The sequence below is a fragment of the Macrotis lagotis genome, chromosome 5 (genome assembly GCF_037893015.1).
Source record: "Macrotis lagotis isolate mMagLag1 chromosome 5, bilby.v1.9.chrom.fasta, whole genome shotgun sequence".
Taxonomy (NCBI): domain Eukaryota; kingdom Metazoa; phylum Chordata; class Mammalia; order Peramelemorphia; family Peramelidae; genus Macrotis; species Macrotis lagotis.
This window is the reverse complement of record NC_133662.1, coordinates 159,666,595-159,681,690: the sequence shown is the minus strand read 5'-3', so window position 1 is coordinate 159,681,690 and position 15,096 is coordinate 159,666,595. Positions and strand designations below refer to the sequence as shown.

At 33.1% G+C, this 15,096-nt stretch overlaps 1 protein-coding gene across 4 annotated transcripts in view; it reads left to right on the top strand.

Moving 5' to 3' along the window:
• SHPRH (SNF2 histone linker PHD RING helicase) overlaps positions 1 to 15,096 on the top strand; it is a 113,420-nt gene that overhangs the window by 32,029 nt on the left and 66,295 nt on the right. For all 4 annotated transcript variants that reach the window (XM_074187781.1, XM_074187782.1, XM_074187785.1 and 1 more), the window contains 4 exons: positions 3,238 to 3,489; positions 4,186 to 4,264; positions 9,111 to 9,274; positions 9,387 to 9,643. In XM_074187781.1, coding sequence (XP_074043882.1) covers positions 3,238 to 3,489; positions 4,186 to 4,264; positions 9,111 to 9,274; positions 9,387 to 9,643 — 752 coding nt within the window. The remainder of the gene's footprint in view (positions 1 to 3,237; positions 3,490 to 4,185; positions 4,265 to 9,110; positions 9,275 to 9,386; positions 9,644 to 15,096) is intronic.

The window sequence follows — 15,096 nt, the reverse complement described above, 5'->3', positions numbered from 1 at the left end:
TACCTGACCTGTTTTTGTCATAGTCATCTTTACTACTCCTGATTTAAAACTTTTCAGGTTCAAGACTTAAAAAATTTATTAGAGTTGGGTATAAAATTTTTAAATTTTAAATTTTAGTGTATAGACTATATAAATTCCATTTTCTTCTTAGAAAAATTTTTTGCTTCTTAGCTGTGTTCTAGATAAAGGAGACTCCATGATAGCTCACTTCAACAGAAAATTACAGATTTTTGTTTATATTTTTAAAATAAACTTATGATAAATGCTAAATATTAGGGTATATGCCATACACCTCATATCACAGTTTTTCCTACCTTATTCCCTGGAGTTTACTGACTGTTTCCTATGTGATTACTAATATATGTGTCAGGTTTCATAATTTTTACCCTAGAATATTTCTAGCCACATAGTTAATTTCTTTTTTTTTATTAATTTCTTAAAAAATCTAATGAATAATTAAGGCTGTTGAAGGTAAACCATAATGACTTTTTAAATGATTATTTTTTGATAAAGATTTATTTATTAGAATAAGTAAAACTAACTTAGCTATGAGATTAACATATAGACATTCCTATTAAATGTATAAAGAGATATGTTGAATAAACAGATGGAATTTTATCAGCTTATTGGAGTAACTTCAAATATAAATAAATTATTATTTAAAGCCTTTGCTTTACAAAACTTTTTGAGTTCTTAACAAGAAAATTAAAGGAATGATATTAAGGGTTCAATTTAAGCTATCACTTTTAATAATTCAAGTTGTGCCCCAGTATAGAAAGATAGACAGTATTGTAAATATTTCATTGTTAAAGACACTGTTTAGGGACAGCCTTAATGTAGCCAAAGCACTGGGGTTTAGAGATGTAAGTGGGAGTCTATTTGTAGAAATGAGTGAATGATTAATTCTGATTTTCAGCATTTATAAAATGACAATCATAATGCTTGTACTTATATGTAATAGAATTTAAAAACAAGCTATTATTAATGTAAATACTTACATTCACAAATATATAGCTCATGAATACTTGTTTAGATGTATCTGTGATCTCATCAAAATGAGTATATTCTATTAGTGCAGACATCATAGTTTCTCATCAGTTCTGCCAGGCCTTCCCATCCTGTGTAGTTTCTTGCCCTTGCACTTAATGAAGTCTTCTTGGATCTAGCCTATTCACTTGAAACACCTTAGTCTGATACTGTTGTGGGTTTTTTAAAATATCTCAAGGAAACCATAGTAACATTTGAGCTCTACATTTGTTAATTTCTTCTCAAAACTAGCCTATCTCTTTTTCCAGTCATAAGTTTTTAACAGCATCTTTTCTGCCCTTCCTGGGTATCAGAAATTGTTAGTTTTAGCTACCATGTATCTTTCCATTTCTCTTTTCATCAGTTTTAGTTTTGATTTTTCTGAAACTAAGAACCATCAGTAAAAGAGATACCTTTCTTTTTTTTAATTTAAGGCCATAAGGTTGTGACATGCCCAAGGTCATACAGCTAGGTAATTATTAAGTAGCCGAGGTCATATTTGAACTCAGGTCCTCCTGACTCCAGGGCTGGTACTTTATTGACTGTGACACCTAGCTGCCCTGTAAAGGTACCTTTCTTACAGAACCTGTTCCATGTAAGCTATTCACATAACTTCCTAGAAACTAGGTACCTAGTACTTGGAAAGATACCTCAGCAACTGTTAAATCTAATCCATTTCTAAATGGGAACCTTCTACAGCAGAGCTGACATTAGCTTGTGCCTTAAGACTTATTGGGGGGGGGGAGTGGGAGGGGAACTCATTACCTCTCAAGCTTTTCATTCTACTTTTAGATGGCTTTAATTGTTAGGAAGAATTTTCATTATATCAGGCCTCAATTTACCACTTTACCACTTAATTCCATCATTCCTAGTTGTCATACATGACCAAGCAGATTAAATCCATTCCCTCTTCCACATAACCCACTCCCTCCTTTCTAGTCTTCTCTAGACTAAACATCCTCAGTTTTTCACCTTATCTTCCTATAGAATGTTTTTGAGAGCAGAAGCTGTTTCATTTTTGCTTCTGTATTTCTAGTGACCCTCTAAGAGTTTGGCATATAGTGAGCATTTAATGAATAATTTGTAATGAATTTGTAACTCTTTTCTATTATGATTGCCTCCTGAATATCCTTCAGCTTGTCATTGCCTTTGCTAACGTGGGGCTCCAAGGACTGGACAAAGTAGTTGAGATATATGTCTTAACCAGCACACACTTCAATAAGAACTGTTGCCTCCTCAGTCTCTGAAGCTTTGCCTTGCTTAATGAAGCCAATGATTAAATTACAAGAAAGTACTTGTAAATTGTAAAACACTTTTCCAATTCTAGGCTGCAAAAACACATTATTGCTGTTCTTCCTTTCAAATGGGCACATTTCTCAACACTTTTTAAGTGATGATGGGGCAACATTGGCATGATAGAGTCATTGAATAAAAGTTTTAGACCAGGTGGATGATGCCTTTTAGAGTATAGCCATTTTCTTGATGCCAGCTTTTGAGAAAATATGGAGAAATCAGGGAGAACTCAAAAGAAAGCTTTGAAAATAATTAATGGGCAATAGGAAATTGTAATTGCAAAGCTAAAAGGGTTATTCATTTTGAATATAGGAATGTAGATTTTAATAAGAATTCAGTTATATGGAGGGTGATAGTAACTAGGATGAGGGCTGTTAGTTTCCATATACCTCAAAGAAGAGTTGGAAGAAATAAGGAGTCTCACTTTTCCTAGGTGTCTTTAATGAATCATCTTTATTTTAGTTGGCTTTGGAGCAGGTCTTTTGTAGGAAAGATTGTACTCGCTATCTAATTCGACTGCTACCTGTTGGACCAGAGGCAAGTCACACACACTGCCTAAATATTTCTGTTTCTTCATGAAGAAAACGAGGAGTTATACTTAATGACATCCAAGGCCTTATGAGTCTTAGTACTATCTTTTGGTTTTTTTTTAGTGCTATCTTTTGATCCTCTTAATACTACTAAGAGGTTTAGTGGTATAATTGGAACTCAAATCCAACACTTAAGTGTTCTGAATTATTTCTGTTTCACTCTGGATAATCATATATCCCTTCTGTATTTTGATACAATTGTAAATAGATATGAACCAAGAGAATATGTGGCTCTTACTGGTAATATTTTTTAGCGAAAAGTTAAAAAATGTTTCATTTCTTATCTATAATTCTTCCTCTATCTGTGTCTTTGCTAATTATTATTTAGGTGTATCAAGGGGTGAAAAAACATGGCTTCTTACAGCCTCATATGTTGGCAGAACAGGATGTAGTTATCACTACCTATGATGTCCTTCGGTCAGAATTGAACTATGTAGACATCCCTCACAGCAACAGTGAGGATGGGCGTCGCTTCAGAAATCAGAAGAGGTATATGGCCATACCAAGTCCCCTGGTAGCAGTGGAATGGTGGAGGATCTGCCTGGATGAAGCTCAGATGGTTGAGTGTACCACAGCAAAGGTGAGAAGTAGTCATGGAAAATCTTTAGGTGTGCCCAGGAGGGAGATTCTTTGCTATCTTTCTTATGAGCATTTAATTTCATAGAAAATGAAATTCTTTCTCAAAATATAGTATGCAGGCATACACACCAAAAAAAAATGAAGGGTATTTATCAGTTTTTACTTACCAATTTATAGACTTGAATCATTTTGTATACAATGTCTAATATATTGGAATAAGATGTAGTTCAGAATAGAAATACTTTTTAGGAGTATTCACAATCATGTCTTTACTTTGTGGAAGCTCATTTGGAAGGATTGAATAGCTTGGGCTCTAGATGACTTAATTGGCAATTCCAGGGAAACCAAATTGAGACAGAATTGTCACTTTAAAAGACAGTAGACTGAGTTAACTCACTAAATGAGTTAAGAAATGGGAAGAGAGGAGAAATTTGGATATAAATAAAGGATTACCTCTGACTGTTCACTTAACTTAGTATAACCTTAACTGAATTCATAATTGTGAAGCTAGTTGGTGATTTTGCATTGAAAAAATATAAACTTATATATAGTTTTGGTTAAATGTAATAACAGTATACATCTAATTTGCAGTACAGACATTCATGGGTTCCCCCCTCCCTCCCGAGTACATTTATTCTTGACTCTTGCTTTTTTTTTTCCACACAATTTGTTTATTATTCCTGTTCCTTTTCATTAGGCTGCTGAAATGGCTCTGCGCTTGAGTGGAATCAATCGCTGGTGTGTTAGTGGCACTCCAGTACAAAGAGGATTAGAAGGTGAAGGATTAATTTCCTTATGTGTTATGTTTTCTCTATGTATTAGTGTTTATATTAGTTTGAGAGGATTAACTTTTCTATAGAAGATTTGAATTATACATTACAAAATTACTTTTTCATATTTTCACTAAAAGTAATGAAGCTAAACCCTATTGAAACTAAACCTATTTGAAATTCTAAGGTTTTGTGCTTTTTTTAAAATAAGTTCTAGGATGAATTTTCCTTTTGAAAGTGAGATCTTTGCTTATGAGACAAAAAATTTATGTTCTTCCATTTATAAATATTGTGGGTATATATTTACAGATAGATACATACATAACACATACTTACATTTGTAATAATGGTAATTCATCATTTAATAATGCAGTATTCCATAGATTTTCATTACCCAAAACTGGCTCCCATCTTGCTATTGGAACGTAATTGTAATTTGACTTCCAAAATCTTTGGTAATAGACAAATACTTATAAGTGAACCTGTTAAAAAAATAAAATCAGAAATATCTGTTTGTACATAAATGTGTGTGTGTGTGTGTGTGTGTGTGTGTATATGGCCATAAAAAATTTAAAATACTATAAATAAAATTATTTTGTTCTTTCAATATTAAAAGTGAAAATTTTCATTTTGTGAAAATAATTTGCAGCCATAAAGCATTGCTTTGATTAGAAATATTTTTAGTACCTAAGACATGTAAAATTCTAAAAATAATTTTGGAATATATTCAAACTTGAGTAATAATTTACTCTAGTAGTAAGTAGTAAAGAATAGTAACTTTTTTATTTGCTCCTAAAAGGGAATAGAATAGTAATAGGAATTTAAATAGGAACTGGCTCTGTGATTTCATTGATATAGGGAACTTCTGGATGAGGAAGCGCCCTCTAACTGTGTAGGTCTGCAATTTACGGTCTTGGAGAATCACTTAGATCACTGAGAGGTAAGTGACTGGCCCAGGTCACAGAGCCAGTGTGATGCAGATGGGAGACTAAAAAGCATGTATGAAAAAGTAGTTTTCTGGAACATCTTTTTTTTTCTATCAAGGTTGTAAAATACACTTAAAGTAATTTGAATATCACTTGTATCTGAGCCTTTCTTCTATGAAAATCAAATTTTCTGAGTATTAATTTTTCCAGTGTTGGAAGGGTCTTTGGAGAACATTACAGCTTCCTACTTAATATGGGAATTCCCCTTTCTAAACTCCTTGAGAGGTTATTATCCATCTTCTGCTCAACTTCCAGTGTTGAAGTAGAAATTACTTTACTAGGCTGCCCACTCTTTTTTGTGAATGCCTCAGATTGTTAGAAAGTTCTTCCTTTTTATTGAACAACAATCTGTTTCCTTGTAATCTCCTTTTCCCCATACTTCTGTTTGTTTTTAATTCTACTCCTCTTCCCAAACTAAAGGGCCATCCTAATCCCTCTTCTATATGATAATCCCATAAATATTGAGAGCTGACCAGTATATTACTCTTAACTCTTATCCTCTATATTGTTTCAAAAATTTTCTATGGTTGAATTCATTTATTAACTCATACAGGAAGGAAAAAATTCGATATTTAAACATTTACTGTGTGCAAAGTATTATCTTATAGCTATAGAAAAGATAGATGTAGATATATAAAAGCTAAAAGAAAGACAAACTCTAAACTCCTCAAGAGGTAAGGTATGTGATGTGGAGTCATAGTTTTGAAGTTCATGGTCCAAAAGTAGAGCTCAGAATAATGGCAGGGGAATTGCAACTGACTTGGGTCCTCCACAAAATGAAATTGGTCCACTCAGAAGGGAGTGGATTTTTCAGAGCTATGATCCATATTGAGAAGGCCAAAGACAGTGTGAGATGTTCTAGAGGAACAAGGGACCCAAGCACTGTGGATGTTCTAGAATGAACTAGGATGCTGTGGAAGTCTAGAAGCCAGGAACAGAATTAGGAGACTTATGATGTTGAAAAAGGTATAATTTTAAATCCCAAAAATATTAGGGTCATGCAGCTGTTAAGTATCTGAGACCAGCTTTGAACTCTGCGCTTTCTGACTTTAGGCCTAGCACTCTCTCCTACTGCCCCACTTGGCTACAGAAGATGACAGAGTAGGAATACAAAAGCACGTTACAATCCCATAAAAGTGTCTGGAATGTTCTTCTTCAACATGAGTAAAACAAATGCTAAGGACAAGCAAAAAATGTTTCTTTGGTTTTGTTGTATCTATATCAGGGGAAAAAATAGACTTCAAGAAGAATAAGACTATTACTCAGGGTAGATGGGTCAGTTATAATAGTAAAGAAGAAAAAGATGTGCTTAGTTATTATTCAGCATCACTTGATCCTGTAAGGATATTTTCATAAGTGCTAAAGTTCATCTGACTTTACCCCCTTCCTGATTTTTTTTATCAGCTGATGATTTGATAATCATGACTTTTATGTCTTCATCTGAGTTAGTGATTTAAAAATATCCATGTAGGCATAAAATAGGGCAAAAGAGTGCTGTAATAAACTAACTTCTGTATAATTTCATATATTTCTTTGAAAAGCACTTCTTATTACCCACTGGATGAAGAACTTTCTGCTAGGCACCATACAAGAAAGAAAGAAAGTGTCCTTGATCCATGCCCTTAAATTTACAGTCTAGGATGTGATAGGCAAATAGGAAGAATATAATAGACAGTGTTATATGTTTTGTTTTTTTTAAGGTTTTTGCAAGGCAGTGGGGTTAAGTGGCTTGCCCAAGGCCACATAGCTAGGTGATTATTAAGGGTCTGAGGTTGGATTTGAATTCAGGTCCTCCTAACTCCAGGGCCAGTGCTCTATTCACTGTGCCACCTAGTTGCCCCGACAATATTATATGTAAGTTCTTTGGACAACTGCAAGACAAATTACTCTCTGATGTCATCTATGATTGTTTTAGGATAGTTATGTGAATAAGGTGGCATTTGAATTAAACTTTTAAAAGATGGATAGTGGAAAATAAAAGATATTGTGAACAAAGAGAACAATCAGAACAACAACTTGGAAATAGGACAGTCCAAGGTGGGGGAATTGGGGGAGAAATTATGGGAGAGAAAGATCTGTTTGCTTGGAGGAGAGTAACATGAGAAAAGAAAGCCTAGAAAGATAATTTGTAATTCTGGATTATAGAGGCTGGCATAGATCAATTAATCAATATTCCTTGGGTTCTTCATTCAAATGCCCTCCCTATCTGGTTTATCATTCACTCAAAATTGATTCATATTGCAAATTAGGAGATTATTATGGTATAATATCAAAGCATTCGTCTGATCAACCATTCTGGTGATATTATCAAACTAAGAAATTAAATTTGTTTGGCATGGTTTGTTTATAATAAATCCAAGTTGATACCTTTTCATGTAACACTTACTTGAATAAGTGTTTACAAAGTACTTGTTTAATTTTTGAGAAACAAAGCATTTGAGTATGCCCATGATGATCATCTGTTTAACACAATCACAGGCAGTTTATAAAGTATGTTATATGGGAGAGAGGACCTCTTCACATAGGATATTAGTTCTAAATGCATTGTGAGATGATAGAAAATTAAGAAAATTTTGATATGAAATTAACCCTGAAATATGTGACCCCAAGTATAGTACAGATTCATTTGTTTATTTAGCACATATGAAACATATAATCATATGCAACATTCTGCTAGGCACTGGAGGAGATAAAGATGATGTCGTTTTTGTCCTAAAGGAGCTTGATAAGATATATGCAAAAATACACTACAGTTTGAAAATGTTTAAATATATTAGGAGATAGCATAGTATGATTTATAGAGAACTGGCCTTAGAGCCAGGAAGACCTAGTCAAAAGGTAATAGGATCCAGGGTAGTAGTGTAGAAGAGATCTGTGCAGGTTTGCTACTGTTGTGAAGATGAAAGCCACACAATTTGTTTACTAATTGAATGTGGACTGATAGAGAAAGGTATCAGATAATTCTAAGACTGGGTATTAGAAAATCAAGCATTTAGAATCATAGTACATTATATCAAGTAGTGTGTGATTGCCAAATCATATATATATAGATGATTGTTTCTCCTTGAAAAATTCTTGGAAACTACAAGTAAGGCAGAAATACTCTTTCCCTTCTCCCTTAGCCTATGTGCTTTGTAGTGTGGTCGGCCTTAATTCCTGTTGATGTTACATGACTTAACTTCTGAGTTTTTTTAGAATATTGACTTTAGATAACTTATTTCAGGACTCTTTAACTTAACTATCACTCGACTTCTTTGGTAATAGTAAGGAAATTAAAACCAGTACCAGTTACCAACAATTCTTTTAATAGTTTTTGGCTCAAATCTTTAAAATCAGAGGCAGAATATCTTTTATGAACCATCCTCCCTATATGCTTCCATTTACTTGGCCTTTTCTGATCCAGCAGGTATTGTATTGTGTGTATATATTCTTTTGGTATTAGTTTCAGACCATTTATTCATTTAACAAATACAGTCTTATGAGTCTCTAGCAAGTATGCCTCTGACTTTACATCTTAGAAGAATTTTAGCCTTCTTGATTAAGTAGGTGCTGAATTTCTCTTTTCACTGAAGTCTTGGATCTTTTTTTAGCATATTTTATATGTGTGTATATATATATATATATATATATATATATATATATATATATATATATATATACCACTTATATTAAACTTGTACTCTTATAGTATAAGCTTCCCATGACCCTGTCTAATATTCATTTTAATTTCTTGAAAAGTGTTGATCCTAATTTAACTGATGATGAATAATTTCATTTAAAAGAAAAACTTCCATTGAAAATACTACCTCTAAAGAATAACAAAGAAAGACAAAAACAGAAAACTGTCTTATTTGCTTTATTTTTAGATCTCTATGGGTTAGTGCTGTTTCTTGGTGTTGATCCATATTGGGTCAAACACTGGTGGGATCAACTCCTGTATCGTCCTTACTGCAGGAAAAATCCTCAACCCCTCTACAACCTTATTGCCAAGATAATGTGGAGGTCTGCAAAGAAGGATGTAATTGATCAAGTCAGTAAAAGTTTTGATTTTCTTTTAAGAATGTTTAAAACAATAACAGCAACCATTATCCTTGTAGAGAAAAAATGTTTTATGAAATATCTTGTTTGTTTTTCATTCTCAGATCCAGATTCCCCCACAGACAGAGGATATTCACTGGCTTCACTTTTCTCCAGTGGAAAGACATTTCTATCATCGTCAGCATGAGGTGTGTTGTCAGGATGCCTTGGCAAAGCTTAGAAAGATATCAGATTGGACTCTGAAACTCAGCAGCCTGGACAGGAGGACCGTCACATCTATTCTCTATCCACTGTTGAGACTCAGACAGGCTTGCTGCCACCCACAGGCTGTTCGAGGAGAATTCTTGCCACTACAAAAAAGGTTTTACTTATAATTCCTTTATCCTGTTATTGATAATCCTTTAGTAATATTGACTCATTAAAGTGATCACTCTAGGGGGAAAAATATAAAACAAACTCTCTCTCTTAGTCTCTCCTTAGTCTCAAACCCCCTCTACTACTGAGATAAAGAATGGCAGAACTATTCTTTTGACATTTTTTACTCTCTGTTTATTGAAATATTTTTATTTTTTACTTTCTAAATTAGATATGGATTGTATTCTTGCTATCTTGCTGTGGGAAAGCAAGTCTGTTCATTAATTTCCATATTTCCCAAAATATACATTGCAAAGATGAAATGAGAATTAAATTATAAGCACTTTTATTTTTATTCATTTTTATTTATTTGAATTCTTCAAAGTAACTAATAATGTTTATTCAGTCATATCAAAATTGTACTCAATTATTAGCCATAATTTGATGATTGCAATTAATAGGAAAGTGATTAACACTAACCCAGTGAAATTTAATCCTTTGCATTTATTTTTTTCCAAATGTACTGCCTTGGTAACTTTTGCCTTTAATGCCCTTAAGTTTTCAAAAACTTAAAAAAGCAAGAGGAAAATCTGTTCTAAGCCAGCTAGACCTCTCCATAGCAAAACTAAACTATTCAAAATAACTAATAATTTATACAAAATGAGATATATGGGGTGTCCCAAAAAACTTAGTGCAGCTTTAAACTGTTAAAAGTTTTAATAGTTTTTAAAATATTAACTTTTAAGATATCTGGTATTTTTATTGAGAGACTGAATATTTAACTTCTATAAAACAGAAGTATCAAATATGTGACCTGTGGGCAGTGCCCACCACACTCCCAAGTGCATCCTAAATCACAATAAAATGTACTTAGGAAACATTTAACAAAATAAATAAAGTCACAATAAAACGTGTGTGTGTGTGTGTGTGTGTGTGTGTGTGTGTGTGTAATAAGTGGTTTTCTAATTCAATACTAAGCCCTTGGTGATTCCTATGTATCGTCATCATTTTCATTAATAAACAATGCATTCCTTTTCTGTGTTTAAACTTTCTCTTCCATAAATGTAGCTTTTGATTTAGAATGCAGATATAAACATATATAAAACATATTTTTATATATAATATATATACATACACACACGCTTAGCTCTTGATTTATATATATATGATATATACAAATATATATGTATATACACACAGAAATAGCATTATAGATCAGGAAGCTAAGATAACAAAAAATAACTTTCCTATGTTAAAAGGAAATCAGTGATATTATTGAAATTAATTGCCATTTTCTACTTTTTGGATGTAGTTCTGAGTACCTATCTATTTGATAAGTACAGCATTATAACTACTTACTATATAAAAGTTGTTTGGGGGTTTTAAGTACTCCCTACTTTTATTTTTACAGAAATTCTTCTCTGTTTGTCTCTTAAGACATTTTCCCTCTCTGCAACTTCCATTAACTCATTACTTTGTTGTTCTTCAGAAATTATTTTCCCTCTCCTAAATTTTCTGTTTCTAAGGAATCCAAGGTTAATAGGATTTGGAGCTGGGCTAGACATTGTAAATCATCTACTTAGTCCCCATTATTTAGCAGATGAAGATACTGAGACAAAGAGAAATGAAGTCATTTTGACCAGTGTCCCCTAAGTAATAGATTAGACAGCCAGGATCCCAACTCTGGTCCTTGAAATCCAAATCCAGGACTTGTCTACTCTGTCATACTACCTTCTATTTAGAAAGTTGAATTTAATCCCAAATCTAAATAGTATTTCTTTTTCTGCTTTTGTGAGGATTGTCTACTTTCTATTTCTCTCCTTTTCCTACTATTTATTAACTTGCTATTTATAAATTTCATGTCTCTGCTAAGTGTAGGGAGCCTTTCATGTGCTCTATATTTCTATACTGGTTCTTGCTTGGTGATGTTCTTGAGCTCTGTGAGGTTGCCAGCATCATGCAAATATTGTCATTTTCACCCTGAAGTATATGGTAGATCCCCTGTGGTAATGGTTTATAGAACTTGCCTTTTCCCTTTTGCTTTTTTTTTTTGCTGCGTTCAATCTCTTTTTTTTAATTAATTTTTATTAAAGATTTTATTTGAGTTTTACAATTTCCCCCCATCTTGCTTCCCTCCATGCCCCCCCCCCCAGAAAGCACTCTGTCAGTCTTTACTTTGTTTCCATGTTGTACCTTGACCCAAATTGGGTGTGATGAGAGAGAAATCATATCCTTAAAGAAGAGAAGTCTAAGAGGTAACAAGATCAGACAATAAGATATCTGTATTTTTCTAAATTAAAGGGAATAGTCCTTGAACTTTGTTCAACTCCACAGCTCCTTATCTGGATACAGATGGCACTCTCCTTTGCAGACAGCCCAAAATTGTTTCTGATTGTTGCACTGATGGAATGAGTGAGTCCTTCAAGGTTGAACAACACTCCCATGTTGCAATTAGGGTGTACAGTGTTTTTCTGGTTCTGCTCATCTCACTTAGCATCAGTTCATGCAAATCCCTCCAGACTTCCCTGAAATCCCATCCCTCCTGGTTTCTAATAGAACAGTAGTGTTCCATGACATACATATACCACAGTTTGCTAAGCCATTCCCCAATTGAAGGACATTTACTGGATTTCCAATTCTTTGCCACCACAAGCAGGGCTGCTATAAATATTTTTGTATAAGTAAAGTTTTTATCCTTTTTCATCATCTCTTCAGGGTATAGACCCAGTAGTGGTATTTCTGGGTCAAAGGGTATGCACATTTTTATTGCCTTTTGGGCATAGTTCCAAATAGCTCTCCAGAAGGGTTGGATGAGTTCACAGCTCCACCAACAGTGTAATAGTGTCCCAGATTTCTCACAACCTTTCCAACAATGATCATTATCCTTTCTGGTCATATTGGCCAATCTGAGAGATGTGAGGTGGTACCTCAGAGAAGCTTTAATTTGCATTTCTCTAATAATTAATGATTTAGAGCATTTTTCATATGGCTATGGATTGCTTTGATCTCCTCATCTGTAAATTGCCTTTGCATATCCTTTGACCATTTGTCAATTGGGGAAATGGCTTTTTTGTTTTAAAAATATGACTCAGTTCTCTGTATATTTTAGAGTCCTTTGTCAAAATCATTAGTTGTAAAGATTGTTTCCCAATTTACTACATTTCTTTTGATCTTGGTTACATTGGTTTTATCTGTGCAAAAGCTTTTTAATTTAATGTAATCAAAATCATCTAATTGGTTTTTGGTGATGTTCTCCAACTCTTCCTTATTAGTCATAAACTGCTCCCCTTTCCATAGATCTGACAGGTAAACTAATCCTTGATCTTCTAATTTGCTTATAGTATTGTTTTTTATGTCTAAGTTCTGTAACCATTTGGATCTTATCTTGGTAAAGGGTGTGAGGTGTTGGTCTAATCTAAGTTTCTTCCATACTAACTTCCAATTATCCCAGCAGTTTTTATCAAAGAGGGAGTTTATATCCCAATGGCTGGATTCTTTGGGTTTATCAAACAGCAGATTACTGTAATCATCTGCTTTTACACCTAGTCTATTCCACTGGTCCACCACTCTATTTCTTAGCCAGTACCAAACAGTTTTGATGACTGATCCTTTATAATGTAATTTTAGATCAGGTGGGGCTAAGCCACCTTCTTTTGCACTTCTTTTCATTAAGCTCCTGGCAATTCTTGACTTTTTATTTCTCCATATGAATTTACTTACAATTTTTTCTAACTCATTAAAGTAATTTTTTTGGAATTTTGATTGGTAGGGCACTAAACAGATAGTTTAGTTTTAGTAGAATTATCATTTTTATTATATTAGCTATGCCTATCCATGAGCAGTTGATATTTGCCCAGTTACTTAAATCTGATTTAATTTGTGTGAGAAGTGTGTTATAATTGTTTTCAAAAAGATTCTGAGTCTGTCTTGGCAAATAGACTCCCAAGTATTTTATATTGTCTGATGTTACTTTGAATGGGATTTCTCTTTCTAGCTTTTCCTGTTGTATCTTGCTAGACATATATAGAAAAGGTGAGGATTTATGAGGCTTTATTTTATAACCTGCAACTTTGCTAAAATTGTTAATTGTTTCCAGTAGTTTTTTGGATGATTTCTTGGGATTCTCTAGGTAGACCATCATGTCATCTGCAAAGAGTGAAAGTTTTGTCTCTTTCTTCCCAATTCTAATTCCTTCAATTTCTTTTTCTTCTCTAATTGCTGATGCTAACATTTCTAATACAATATTGAATAGTAGTGGTGATAATGGGCACCCTTGTTTCACCCCTGATCTTATTGGGAATGCCTCTATCCTCTCCCCATTGAATGTAATGCTTGTTGATGGTTTCAGATAGATACTGCTAATTATTTTAAGGAACAGTCCATTTATTCCTACACTCTCTAGTGTTTTTAATAGGAATGGATGCTGTATTTTGTCAAAAGCTTTTTCAGCATCTATTGATATGATCATATGATTTCTGATGGATTTGTTGTTTATATAATTGAATATACTAACAGTTTTCCTAATATTGAACCAACCCTGCATTCCTGGAATAAATCCTACTTGATCATAATGTATTATCTTAGTGATAACTTGTTGTAATTGTTTTGCTAAGATTTTATTTAGGATTTTTGCACCTATATTCATCAGGAAATAGGTCTATACTTTTCTTTCTCTGTTTTAACTCTTCCTGGTTTAGGTAACAGTACCATATTGGTTTCATAGAAAGAGTTAGGCAGAGTTCCATCTTTCCCTATTTTTCCAAAGAGTTTATATAGAATTGGAAACAATTGTTCCTTAAAATGTTTGGTAGAATTCACTTGTGAATCCATCAGGCCCTGGAAATTTTTTTTTAGGGAGTTCAATAATGGCTTGTTGAATTTCTTTTTCTGAGATAGGGTTGTTTAGATATTTAATCTCTTCTACGTTTAACCTGGGCAACTTATATTTTTGTAAATATTCATCCATTTCACTTAGATTATCAAATTTATTGGCATAGAATTAGGCAAAATAATTTCAAATTATTACTTTAATTTCCTCCTCATTGGTGGTGAGTTCACCTTTTTCATTTATGATACTAGCAGTTTGGTTTTCTTTCTTTTTTTTAATCAAATTGACCAAAGGTTTATTAATTTTATTGGTTTTTCATAATACCAACTTTTGGTTTTATTTATTAATTCAATAGTTTTTTGCTTTCAATTTTATTAATTTCTCCTTTAATTTTTAGAATTTCTAATTTGGCATTTAATTGGGGATTTTTGATTTGTTCTTTCTCTAATTTTTTTAGTTGCATGTTTAGTTCATTGATTTCCTCTTTCTCCAATTTATTCATGTAAGCATTTAGAGCTATAATATATCCCCTGAGAGTTGCTTGGAATGAATCCCATAGGTTTTGGTATGTTGTTTCATTATTATCATTATCTAGGATAAAATGGTTAATTCTTCTATAATTTGTTTTTTGG